The sequence below is a fragment of the Gadus chalcogrammus genome, chromosome 22, assembly GCF_026213295.1.
Source record: "Gadus chalcogrammus isolate NIFS_2021 chromosome 22, NIFS_Gcha_1.0, whole genome shotgun sequence".
Taxonomy (NCBI): domain Eukaryota; kingdom Metazoa; phylum Chordata; class Actinopteri; order Gadiformes; family Gadidae; genus Gadus; species Gadus chalcogrammus.
The window spans coordinates 8,700,028-8,713,403 of NC_079433.1; the positions used below are offsets into that span (position 1 = coordinate 8,700,028).

General features: G+C 42.6%; 1 protein-coding gene across 2 annotated transcripts in view; it reads left to right on the forward strand.

Annotated features, from left to right (window-relative positions):
- Positions 1-13,376, forward strand: part of LOC130375466 (oxysterol-binding protein-related protein 10-like) — a 51,737-nt gene extending 38,361 nt beyond the window's left edge. The window contains exons 8-13 of one of the 2 annotated variants that reach the window (XM_056582402.1): positions 2,010-2,186; positions 2,652-3,168; positions 4,822-5,008; positions 6,345-6,527; positions 6,699-6,852; positions 7,731-13,376. In XM_056582402.1, coding sequence (XP_056438377.1) covers positions 2,010-2,186; positions 2,652-3,168; positions 4,822-5,008; positions 6,345-6,527; positions 6,699-6,852; positions 7,731-7,775 — 1,263 coding nt within the window. In that variant the 3' untranslated portion in view covers positions 7,776-13,376. The remainder of the gene's footprint in view (positions 1-2,009; positions 2,187-2,651; positions 3,169-4,821; positions 5,009-6,344; positions 6,528-6,698; positions 6,853-7,730) is intronic. The other variant, XM_056582403.1, reaches the window with a different exon arrangement.

A 13,376-nucleotide genomic window follows, 5' to 3' on the forward strand; every position in this document is an offset into this window, starting at 1 on the left:
GAAAACAACCATGGCCGTTAGGGAGACAAAACAGGCTCACACAACAACCAGTTTCTGGTTCTTGTTCTTTACATATGTATGTCTTCGATTTTTGCATGTTTCTCTGCATGTTTTCAAGCCTAGTGTTTGTACAATGTGTTTCTGTTTGCAGTTGCGTGTGTTTATCTTCATCGTTATTTCCATACGTTTGTGTCCCAGACGGTTCTACCAAAGCATCATCCTCACACATAAATGAGGCTGCGAACCGATACAAGCTGTGGCAGCCGCCCACAAGGGATACTTCTGTTGTTCATGTTGTGCCCTGACGTAATTGGATGTGAATAGTACACATTTCCAATACATTTTCCTATCCAACCACAAAATGGTACATTATTTAGCCCTCTTTCAGCCTGATCCACGATTTGGATAGACAGAGGGTAAGGAGAGAGGGAGAAAGGGAGAGACGGAGAGACATTTGCTAAGAATCAAGGCATAGAAGTGTATTTGTTGCCCCACGGGTGAGAAGCACTTTCATCTTGCATTATATATATTCATATCATCCTGCATCTCTGTTCTCCCTCTCTATTCACAATATCACATGCTTAGAGCGTTCCCCCTGACCCAGATGGGGCCTGCTGCCAGCTGAACGCTGCAATTACACACAGCTCCCCACCCTCTCCTACTCCTGTCAATCAAGAACCCTGAGCTTCTGCTGCGTCTGTTGTTAAAGAACATTGTGCTAGACATCTTATTAACTAAACTACCAACTTAGTGGTTTGACTTGTAATTAACACTCAAGGAGGAAGTTTTGAAAGAAAGTGTTAGAATTTGATAGTCTTAGTAATTCTTTGTTACCTTTTGAATTAAGTTGTCAGTGTTAATTCATTTTCTAGGTTCTAATCCATGTTCACGAGTAAAACTGAATTTTCTAGAATTGACTCCCCGGATATTAGCTGAGCTCTGTTTGTTTGTCTGACCTTTTCTCTATTTCTCAACAAACGTTCATCTGATCTAGTTCCCTTCCCTTGGTGGGAGTACTGCTGAGGACTAAAGGAAATGCAGTGTCGGGTTTGACGTTGTTTGTTTCATGCAGCAATACCGAAGCCCAAGCTATCGGTCCGCTCCAAACAGGCACCTTTTATATGGGTCCTTCACTAGTCTATTACCAGGTACCAGACTGGAACCTGCAAATATTGGAATAGGTCTTCCATGTTGGAATTCCCCCTTCCTGCTTTCTCAGCGGTGCAATTCGACCGATTGCTAAGTAGGGTTGATATGCATATAAATGGTGGCATCAAGGCTCTTGTTAGTGCTCAATGCTCCCTGAAAACCATATGGAGCCGAGTCACAGAGGTGTCCAAACAGGGAGCTCAGGTGCTGCTCGTATAATTAATGGAGGGTTGGTTCCATTTAGGGAAAGCAGCGCTACAGACTCAACCAGCCATGTACATGTTTCCCTCGGTGGCGTTTCAGACCGAGATGGGTCACTGTAAACAATGCTGTACATATTTATCTGTGAGGCTTTCATTACTTTGACAAGGCCCTTGTGTAGTCCATCCTTCTCTGTGTGGTAATTAAAGTTGTAAACCAAAGTCATGCATTGGAAACGTATGGAGGAACTGGTGTTGTGGATTGCACCATTATTAAAGGGAACGTTTGTTGATTTTACATGTTGACCATACTTTGTGGGTCATTCAATATTGTTCTGCCACCTTCAAATATAATCTGTGTAACTAGATTTCAATAACCAGTTTACAAGGAATATGTTGACTACAAACAGTTATTTATGTTTGACAAACAAGGAAAAAAAAACAGGTGCCGAGACTCCGCCCAATAACATTTCACATCCTTTACGCAAAGTGATGCCAAACATTTAATCAGTGACACCTATTGTTTACTACATTATTGAAACCTACTAGTTTTCCAGCTAGCAGACAGTAGTCCCAACGGGTTTAATTGGTGCACTGCCCCTTTAAACGGCCCGGGTTCCCTTCCTGTATGTGAATCCATCTGGCTCCCTGTGTGTCCAGCAGCAGCCACCACAAGGACAGCAGCAGCAGCACCCGAGCCTGGAGGACATCGGATCCAGGGAGGAGATGACGGACGTGGAGGACAACGAGGAGGAGGACCTGGGGGTGCTGGACGACCAGCGGAGCATCATCCTCCACCTGCTCTCCCAGCTCAAACTGGGCATGGATCTGACGCGGGTAGGGTTTTTTTTTTTTTTCTCGGGACCCTGGTCCGAGGAAGAAAACAAAAAGTTGTGAGATAAACAAGATATTTTTATGACATATATTGGTGGCCATTTTAAGGGGGTTAATCAGTGGCAGGAAATCTGTCAGGATGTGATGTTTGTGAAATTAAGCTTCAGGAAGAAGGATTAATTTCCCCCGCTTTCCAGTTTCACTCCCTCGCTGTGTTTAATATTAAACTTTGCAACCCTGTAGAGAATTCAGTTTGCTTGTAACGTACAGACATAGAGACACACCTTTATTGATCCCGAAGGAAATTACTTGTTACAGTTGCTCAGCCCAAGCCAGAAACATCAGAGTAAATCGAACACAATAAACACAATGTCATTAACACAATAAACACAATGGCGTACATCGAAACACAGTTTTCTTTGGAGTGTTCCTAATTCCTGTCTCCCTGCCTCTCCGTCTCTCCTCCAGGTAGTGCTGCCCACCTTCATCCTGGAGAAGCGCTCGCTGCTGGAGATGTACGCCAACTTCATGGCCCATCCGGACATGTTCCTGTCCATCACGGCCGGGACCACCCCCGAGGACCGCATGGTCCGCTTCGTGGAGTACTACCTGACCGCCTTCCACGAGGGCCGCAAGGGCGCCGTGGCCAAGAAGCCCTACAACCCCGTCCTGGGCGAGAGCTTCCACTGCTCCTGGGAGGTGCCGCGGGACAAGGTCAAGCCCCTGGTGAGGTCCAACCAGGGGTCCCACGGGCGGGATCCGTCCTGGGCCCCCAACAACAGCCCCCAGCCCAGCCCTGCGGCGGAGGACCCTAACCCGGGAGGCTGCTACCGGGTGGGCTTCGTGGCGGAGCAGGTGTCCCACCACCCGCCCGTGTCCGGGTTCTACTGCGAGTGCCGGGAGAGGAACATGTGTGTGAACGCCCACGTGTGGACCAAGAGCAAGTTCATGGGGATGTCCATAGGGGTGTCCATGGTGGGGGAAGGTAGGCCAGCGTCTCATAACCTATTTTATGTGTATTGCTTTCTGTGTCTGTCTGTCTGTCTGTCTGTCTGTCTGTGGTTGTGGAGAGAATCACAAGGCAACTCAACAGCAGAGAGTGTTGAGTGTCTGCAGGCCAGGAGGCACACAATGCACCCTGGTTAATGAAGTCGAGCAGCAGGCGTTCCAGAGAGTGTTGACGTTCTTCTCACTCAGACGTGCGCTGTGTGTGCGTCACTGCAGCGCTAGCGATACGGGCCCCAAGACATCCCCTCGTCTCGGGGGCTATGACTCAGAGGAAGACGTGATCCGTCTCTCACAGAGAAATCAATAGGCCTTGCTGCTCCGTCGTTCCGCGGGGGCGTCGAGGGAAAAACTAATGCCTGGGAAAATATTACTTGCAGCCAAAAATAAATACGTTGTTGCTGAGTCACACCTCTGTTTGCTCGACGGCTACGTCTGTGTTGGATGTTCTTTGGTGTTTCTGGTATCGGATTGACCTGAGTGGAAGAGTGGTGGATGACGGACATGCTATTCATGCACTTGGCTGTAGTGAAACCTGCCGGCTCCTGTTTTTACCTCTCCCCTCTCACCCATCACTTGATCAGCTATGACGCTGCTGGAAGCCATTGAGGAGGAGCACCGTTACACATTTAAATTATATTAAAATATGATCACAGAGGGTAACTGAAACATCAACATTGATGAGAACGAAGTACCTTTTTTATGTATAGATTTTATTTGAACATAAAATAACAAATACTGTTGCTTAACAATGAATAACATCTCTGCTTGTGATATTCTCCCAGGCCTTATAAATTAAATGCAGAGCTTAAAATAGGGGACTTGCTGTGCAGCACAATGTATTTTCTACCTCAGCCTACAAAGAGTGATCCCTGCCACGGTGGTGTTATAAGGAGAATAAGTAATAGGTGCTAATGCATTAAAGCTATTACTGATTCCGTGCCGGGGGGAACACATCAGTCCACATACCAGGTTAAATCAGGAGATTCAATTACTGTTTGAGACTATTGAGTTAAATATCGTAACAAAGCCATGCAGTGTCTGGTGGAATTCAATTGTTAAACTCTGGTAAAATGGCGGGTGTCAGGAGGTTAGTGGTTCCCACAGCCAACAGTACTACCACTAGCTGGCAGGCAAAGTAAGCCTACTAGGTAAACATGGTATGTCACATATTTGAACATATTGTTTAACATATGCTAATATCTAATACAGTTGCACTCTCTGAGACACACTCATCTATTACAACACTGGGGGGGGTGGATAGTCTAGAGAGGTTAGGAGGTTTGAGTCCAAGCTGAAAGGCTCCTGGGTTCACAGTTTCCCTGTAAGGGCCAAACCACTACCTGCTGAAACCAATTGACTCTGGATGATATCCGCTCCAAAATGACTGAATAGTAATCGAAACATGTCACCCATCATGCAGTGCGTTCGTATTCAGAATCCGAACCAGACAGACCCTTAACTTTAATAAGTAATAAAAAGCAGCTAATGCTTTAATTGTATTTTCGTCTTATAATTTATTGGAAATTAAACCTGGCAATTATCTTTTTTTTCACACATCAAAAAGCGTTGCCCCTGGCTTGACCCTGCTGCCCCCTCCTCCCCCCTCCTCCCCCCTCCTCCCCCCTCCCAGGAGTGCTGAGCCTGCTGGACCACGACGAGGACTACGTGTTCACGCTGCCCAGCGCCTTCGCCCGCTCCATCCTCACCGTGCCCTGGGTGGAGCTCGGGGGAAAGGTCTCCATCAGCTGTGCCAAGAGCGGCTACTCGGCCACCGTCACCTTCCACACCAAGCCCTTCTACGGGGGGAAGGTCCACCGGTAAGGCCCAGGGGTTTCTGGAGGTTAGCGCCGTGTTTCTCCTCTATTCTCTCCCATCATTGTTCTATAGCAAATTTTTTCCCATAAAATATTCTCATGATTTTCATTAGAGAAATGATGGAGAGAATACTTTTTATGGTAAAAGGAGGTTTAGAAAAATTATGGAGAGAATAAAAAATCGAGAAAAAGGTGGTATAGTAAATTGGAGAGAAAACGTATATATTTTATTGATTATTAATCAATTAATTAATTTTAAAAGAGGTATAGAAAAATTATGGAGAATAAAAAATAGGTAGAAAGGAGGTATAGAAAATGATTGAGAGAGTATACATCTTTTGGAAAAAGGAGGTATAGAAAATGATGGAGAGAATATATTATTTTGGAAAAAGGAGGTGTAGAAAATTATGGAGAGAATAAATTTTTTTTTAGAAAAAGGTGGTATAGAAAATGATCAAGAGAATATATTTTTTGGGAAAAAGGAGGTTTAGAAAATGATGGAGAGAATATCTTTTTTTGGAAAAAGGAGGTATAGAAAATTATGGAGAGAATAAAAAAATTGAGAAAAAGGTGGTATAGAAAATGATCAAGAGAATATATTTTTGGGGAAAAAGGAGGTTTAGAAAATGGAGAATATATTTTTGGGTAAAAGAAGGTATAGAAAATGATGGAGAGAACATATTATCTGGAAAAAGGAGGTAGAGAAAATTATGGAGAGAATAAAAAATCTAGAAAAAAATATATAGAAAATGGAGAGAATTAATTATTTGGAAAGGGGGGTATATACAATTATGGAGAGAATAACAAATCTAGAAAAAGGAGGTATAGAAAATGATGGTGAATGTATTTTGGGAATAAGGGGGTAGAGAAAATGATGGAGGGATCTGAATGGTCGACAATTTCAATTGTTTTCGAGTGATCTGTTTGGTCGAAACTTTTTATATTTTTCGAGCGTTCTGATTGGTCGAAATGTTGTATGTTTTTCAAGCGATCTCATTGGTCGACAAATTACATTTATTAAGAGTGATCTGATTGGTCGAATTTTCTTATATTTTTCGAGCGATCTGATAGGTCAAAAATAAAAAAAATTGAGAGAAAGAAGCAGGTCAGTCTGCTGTTTTTTCAGTGTTACTGGACAAAGCATGCATTCATTCATTTTGCAGTTGCAAAAAATAAAACAAGGCACACGTTAGGTTAAAAAGTCATCCATGTGTCAATTACAGATGTATGTTTACGCCAGCTATCCTACTCCCTGAAACCTCCACGAGTGTCGTGAAATCACAGATCCTTAAATGCACGTCCCGAAACCCAACTCTCCTCTTCCTCCTTTGCTGGGCAGAGTGACTGCGGAGGTGAAGCACAACCCCACCAACGTGGTGGTCTGTAAGGCCCAGGGGGAGTGGAACGGCACGCTGGAGTTCACCTACAGCAACGGGGAGACCAAGGTGATGGACACGGCCAGGCTGCCCGTCATCAAGAAGAAGTTGCGGCCGGTGGACAAGCAGGGCCGGACCGAGTCCAGGTGAGCCGGGAGAGGCGGCGAGCCCGGAGCCTTCTGCACACTGCTGCTGTTGGAACAATGACAACATCTGGAATGGATACAGTGTTATTTTGAGCTGGGACATCAGCAATGGGCTAAAATGGTGTGTGTGTGTGTGTGTGTGTGTATTCTTTGTGTGTGTGTGTCCCCAAGGCGGTTGTGGCAGCACGTCACCAGGTCTCTGAAGGAGGGGAACATGGAGGAGGCCACGGAACACAAGCACCAGCTGGAGGAACGCCAGAGGGCAGAGGAGAAGCAGAGAGCGGGGAACAACACACCCTGGACCCCCAAACACTTCACCAAGGAGGTACACAGCTACTGCTAGGATCTATACTAGAACACTAGAACATGCCATGTCATGCTATAGGGGGGATGTGCCATGAGCTGTCCTGGATCTTCTATCATTTTATCAAGATATATATTATATTTTTTGGGGGAAAAGGAGGCATAGAAAACTAATGGAGAGAATAATATTATATAGTGTGGTAACCCGGCTTGGTGAGTGAGCCGCCTCCTTCCAATCAGCACACAAACTGGAGCTTACTTAAAGCTAAAATGGCACTTTTATTCAAACATAAATGATATATCTATCAAACCAAACAAAACTCAGCTTTGGAGGAATCGACAGTCTTGTTCCTCCGGGTGGAATCACATCACCCACAGAGACTGGTCTCTCCGCACACGCGACCCAGGAGAGCCCTGATTCTGAATGAGTGGGGAAGCATGCTTTTTAAAGCATGCTTCCCCACCTGCTCCTCAGGTGCTCCGCATTTCAATGATTGGCACCAATGCTCTTACTGGCGCTGTCACACTAAATTTGTACCGGCTGCCAAATTTGTACCGGGCGCGTCATCCATACGTAATCCACTCCAAATCTGCCTGGCAACAGTTGATCGCTTCGTCCGTTGCCTGGCAACGGACGATCGCGTCGAATGACGTGAACATTCGCGAACCTTCTATCTAGCGATCCGTTATCTGTATTGTGCTATTTCGTCCTTGACCTGCTTTCAGATTGGAGTACGAGGATAAAATAATGAGCCGAGGGAATCGTAGCGTTCTGTCAAACTCTGCAGCGATCCAAGTTGAGAAGACGTCCAAAAAAATTGTGACCTGCGAAAACGAAAAAAAATACTGAAAATATATTTTCTCAGTTCACCAACTCTCTCCTCTTCCCTCGATGTGCAGGGAGAAGGCTGGACCTTCAACAACACACTGCGGAAGTCTCCCTGACCGCAGCACCTCCACTACCCCCTGGACTATCAATAAAACCCTTCGCCCCACCCTCCTCCTCCTCCACTCTGATGGCAAAGACACTGAGGAGGAACGTGGAAGGGAACCAGGTGCCAAATGGTTTGGGCGGGGTTGGGGGGAGGGGGGGGTCATCACTGTATCGGTGATTCTCGTTGCAGGGTTCTTTATCAGACAAATATAGTATACATTTTTATATGATAGTATCGCGTGAGAGTATTTCTATATATATATTTAGTTTTTTTTTCTTGCGCACTCAAAGACATTCGCCACCGGTGTTTGTGCTGCTCTCCTCACGTGCGTGCGTGCGTGCGTGGGTGCGTGTGTGTGTGTGTGTGCGCGCTCAGTGTCTATTTTTTCACATTCCAAAGCCTTTCGTTGTCATGCAGCTTTAAAACAAATCCAAATCGAACCGCTTGGCAAGGCCGCCATCACAGATCTGCTCGGGAGACGGCAGATGTGCGTCTCACACACAAAGCGTTGTCGTCGCCAGGCTTAACGTGGTTCCTCCGAGCGCACGCCTCCGCGCGTCAACAACAAAATGGCCGCCGCTTTGTCATCGAGGCCGGCGGCAAAACCGGACACCTCACCGTTTGTGGATGTTTTTATTTTATTTTATTTTAAACCGCTAGAACATGAATGTACCCGGTCACACCACGATGTTGGTACTAGGGTCTCATTGATTTTGTACACGACGTGGACGGCAGTGTGTTGTCTCCATGTCTGTTATTGTGCCACGGTGAGCTTTCATCAGCCTAGTAATTTATTCTCATCAAGGGAAATGCCTCGGTTCCCACCCCTTCCTCATGCACCCTTGTTTTCCAACTACGTTCACCCTCTAATCACAGGCATTAGCTCTATAATAATACCATGCACACACACACAGACACACTTCCTGTGCAATACACAATATTACGTTTACCCTGAGGGGGGGGGGGGGTCCTCTGTGTTCGAGTGTGTGTGTGTTCGAGTGTGTGTGTGTGTGTATCCTCTGCGTAGCATAGAGGTGATTAGGCAGAGGGTGCACTCAGCTCACGCTCGGCGATGCAAATATATCTCTGTTGGATGAAGCCCAGAGATATTTTGAACATGCATAGGAGGGGATGCATACGGGGAAGGACACGACCCCCAGTACCCCACTCGAGGGAGCCACTGTTTGGCTGCAGGGAGATGAAAGAAGGCATTAAGCTCCCCAGAGTATTAAAGAGGGAAGCCACGTGTGTAAGGAGATGTTTCCAGTAATCTATTTACAACTTGAGTCCTGAATACGCTTATCCACATGCCTTTTTTCTTTCACCATGTATTCCTGCCATTGCCAAAAAATGTAACCCTTTGCTGTGTGGTATTTTTTAACAATTTCTCGAATATTCTTATGACGGTGAGAAGGAAAATGTAGGTCAGTTTGTTGTTTATTCAGTGTTAGTGGACAAAGCAATGCAGGGACCTAGAGACAAGCATTGCTCGATTCCTTCCCGAATTGGTGATGTTCAGGTAGGGAGATGTACCTAAACCTATATACTTCTCAACCGTTTTTGGTTTCAACACAACGTCGGTACACTCTGCTGTCGAATCTAAAGTCGTCAACGTGTAATCACAGGTACCAACAAACTGCCAGGCAACAACCACTGTGTTCCATTGTTCATGAACACTAGCTTTATATGAAACTAGCGAGCACTTTTTTAAAAGAAGGAAATGCTGACGTGAGACGTGAGACGGTGAGAAGGTGTCCGCATTAGAACACACGCCACGCACACACACACATCCATTAGAACACACGCCACACACACACACATCCATTAGAACACACGCCACACACACACACATCCATTAGAACACACGCCACACACACACACATCCATTTGTCTTCATTTGATCAAAACGTTGATTTCACTTCTGTTCACACTCGATATCCTGAATGTATTGTCCTTGTTCTTTCTTGACCCATGACCGAATGACTCTTTAGGTAGAATACCTATGCAACGCCACAAACCATAGGTTGAAGGAGTCTTTGAAGAAAAATAAAAAGGTTTAGTAGAATCTTTGTTCTAATAAATGTGGAATTTAAATGATGGATCTCATTTTTTGACTGCTGCAGTATAGTATGATTGAATCGACCGATTTAAGTTCCAGATTTTATTACTCTTAATCTTGTGCTTTCCACTCCACTTTATACTATGTACTAAAGGAAATAAACACAATCTGGGGTTGACACTAAGGTTTCAAAAGCACTTGCCCATCGGGCAAGTACAGGTCAGGTTTAACTTGCCCGAATGTAATGTTCACTTGCCCAAATTATAATCAGAATCATGAACGGGCCTCTTTTTGCCAGGCACCCGGCCTGGTTTTGGGGGGGCTTAGAAAAATCATCCTAGCTCAGACTGAAGCTGAATGTTAGCTTCCACACATGTTGTGTTTAAAAAAGAACAAACTTCTCTTTTTTTCCTTATTTATCGAGAGGTCACATCGTGCCATGAAGTGATATCAGTCCACCGTTGCAACCTATTAAAGCTATCGCCAAGTTATATGTAGACCTGCATGATTTTATGCAAATGTACATAACTAAATGTCAGAGGTAGTAGCAAAGATATGTCTTCTTTAACTTTCAAGTTTCTTGTAGCTCTAACTGAATAATCACAATCGCGTTTCTAGTAGTGTTGTCAGTCACGATACTGGATTTTCTAACTTCGATAAAATACGACAGTGTTACCCCTTATATTTTATTTGACAAAGACAACTGTGTTACCCCCAATGTATTTTTTCATGACGACCAATAAAAAACAACAGTGTTACCCCTTATGTTTTTTTCATGTTGACCAATAAAAAACAACAGTGTTACCCCTTATGTTTTTTTTCATGACGACCAATAAAAAAACAACAGTGCTACCCCTCATGTTTTTTTTCATGACGGCCAATAAAAAACAACAGTGTTACCCCTTATGTTTTTTTCATGACGACCAATGAAAAACGACAGTGTCACCCCTCATGTTTCATTTGATAAAAACGAAAGTGTTACCCCCTATGTTTTAATTAATAAATATCAACAGTGTTACCCCTTATATGTTTTTTCATGACGACCAATAATAAAACAACAGTGTTACCCCTTATGTTTTTTTTCATGACGACCAATAAAAAACAACAGTGTTACCCCTTATGTTTTTTTCATGACGACCAAAGAAAAACGACAGTGTTACCCCTTATGTTTTTTTTCATGACGACCGATAAAAAACAACATTGTTACCACTTATCGTTTTTTTCATGACGACCAAAGGAATACGACAGTGTCACTCCTCATGTATCATTTGATAAAAACGACCTTGTTACCCACTATGTTTTAATTGATAAAAATCTACAGTGTTACCCCTTATGTTTTTTTTCACGACGACCAATAAAAAACAACAGTGTTACCCCTTATGTTTTTTTCATGACTACCAATAAAAAACAACAGTGTTACCCCTTATGTTTTTTTTCATGACGACCAATAAAAAACAGCAGTGTTACCCCTTATCATTTTTTTCATGACGACCAAAGGAATACGACAGTGTCACCCCTCATGTTTCATTTGATAAAAACGACCTTGTTACCCACTGTTTTAATTGATAAAAATCTACAGTGTTACCCCTTATGGTTTTTTTCATGACGACCTATAGAAAACAACAGTGTTATCCCTTATGTTTTTTTTTATGACGACCAATAAAAAACAACAGTGATACCCCTTGTCTTTATTTTCATGACTACCAAAGAAAACAACAGTGTCACCCCCTATGTTTTATTAATTAAATATCGACCGTGTTACCCCTCAAGTTTTTTCCATGTTGACCAATAAATATCAACAGTGGTAACCCCTGTTGACGTTTTTGCGGGGATCCGAACATGAGCTGCTTAGAGTGTTAACCTCCGAACTTAACAATGCACCATCAAGACACCGGATAAAGTCATCACAAAGGTTATACTTGACTTTATAATTCACATGAAATAGAAATAAGAGTCTTCCAACAGAAAACATCAACCGGACTTGAACCCCAGTCTCCCGGGGGTTAGCTCACAGCTCTCTCCACTTCCCACTGAGATTTGTAAATTAATTTTGTCTGAGGTTATATAAAACAACAGTCTTGCCCCCCTATGTTTTATTTGATAAATATCGACAGTGTTACCCCTTTTGTTTTTTTCATGACGACCAATAAAAAACAACAGCGTTACCCCTTATGTTTTAATTGATAAATATCGACAGTGTTACCCCTTTTGTTTTTTTTCATGATGACCAATAAAAAACATCAGTGTTACCCCTTATGTTTTTTTTCATGACGACCAATAAAAAACATCAGTGTTACCCCTTATGTTTTTTTTCATGACGACCAATAAAAAACAACAGTGTTACCCCCTATGTTTTAATTGATAAATATCGACAGTGTTACCCCTTTTGTTTTTTTTCATGACGACCAATAAAAAACAACAGTGTTACCCCTTATGTTTTTTTCATGACGACCAATAAAAAACGACAGTGTTACCCCTTATATTTTATTTGACAAAGACAACAGTGTTACCCCTTATGTTTTTTTCATGACGACCAATAAAAACAACAGTGTTACCCCTTATGTTTTTTTTCATCACGACCAATAAAACAACAGTGTTACCCCTTATGTTTTTTTTCATGACGACCAATAAAAGACAACAGTGTTACCCCTTATGTTTTTTTTCATGACGACCAATAAAAACAACAGTGTTACCCCTTATGTTTTTTTTCATGACGACCAATAAAAGACAACAGTGTTACCCCTTATGGTTTTTTTCATGACGACCAATAAAAAACAACAGTGTTACCCCTTATGGTTTTTTTCATGACGACCAATAAAAAACAACAGTGTTACCCCTTATGGTTTTTTTCATGACGACCAATAAAAAACAACAGTTTTACCCCTTATGATTTTTTTTATGACGACCAATAAAAAACAACAGTGTTACCCCTTATGTTTTTTTTCATGACGACCAATAAAAAACAACAGTGTTACCCCTTATGTTTTTTTCATGACGACCAATAAAAAACGACAGTGTTACCCCTTATATTTTATTTGACAAAGACAACAGTGTTACCCCTTATGTTTTTTTTCATGACGACCAATAAAGAACAACAGTGTTAGCCCTTATGTTGTTTTTCATGACGACCAATAAAAACAACAGTGTTACCCCTTATGTTTTTTTTCATGACGACCAATAAAAAACAACAGTGTTACCCATTATGTTTTTTTTCATGACGACCAATAAAAAACAACAGTGTTACCCCTTTTGGTTTTTTTCATGACAACCAATAAAAAACAACAGTGTTACCCCTTATGATTTTTTTCATGACGACCAATAAAAAACAACAGTGTTACCCCTTATATTTTATTTGACAAAGACAACAGTGTTACCCCTTATGTTTTTTTTCATGACGACCAATAAAGAACAACAGTGTTAGCCCTTATGTTGTTTTTCATGACGACCAATAAAAACAACAGTGTTACCCCTTATGTTTTTTTTCATGACGACCAATAAAAAACAACAGTGTTACCCATTATGTTTTTTTTCATGACGACCAATAAAAAACAA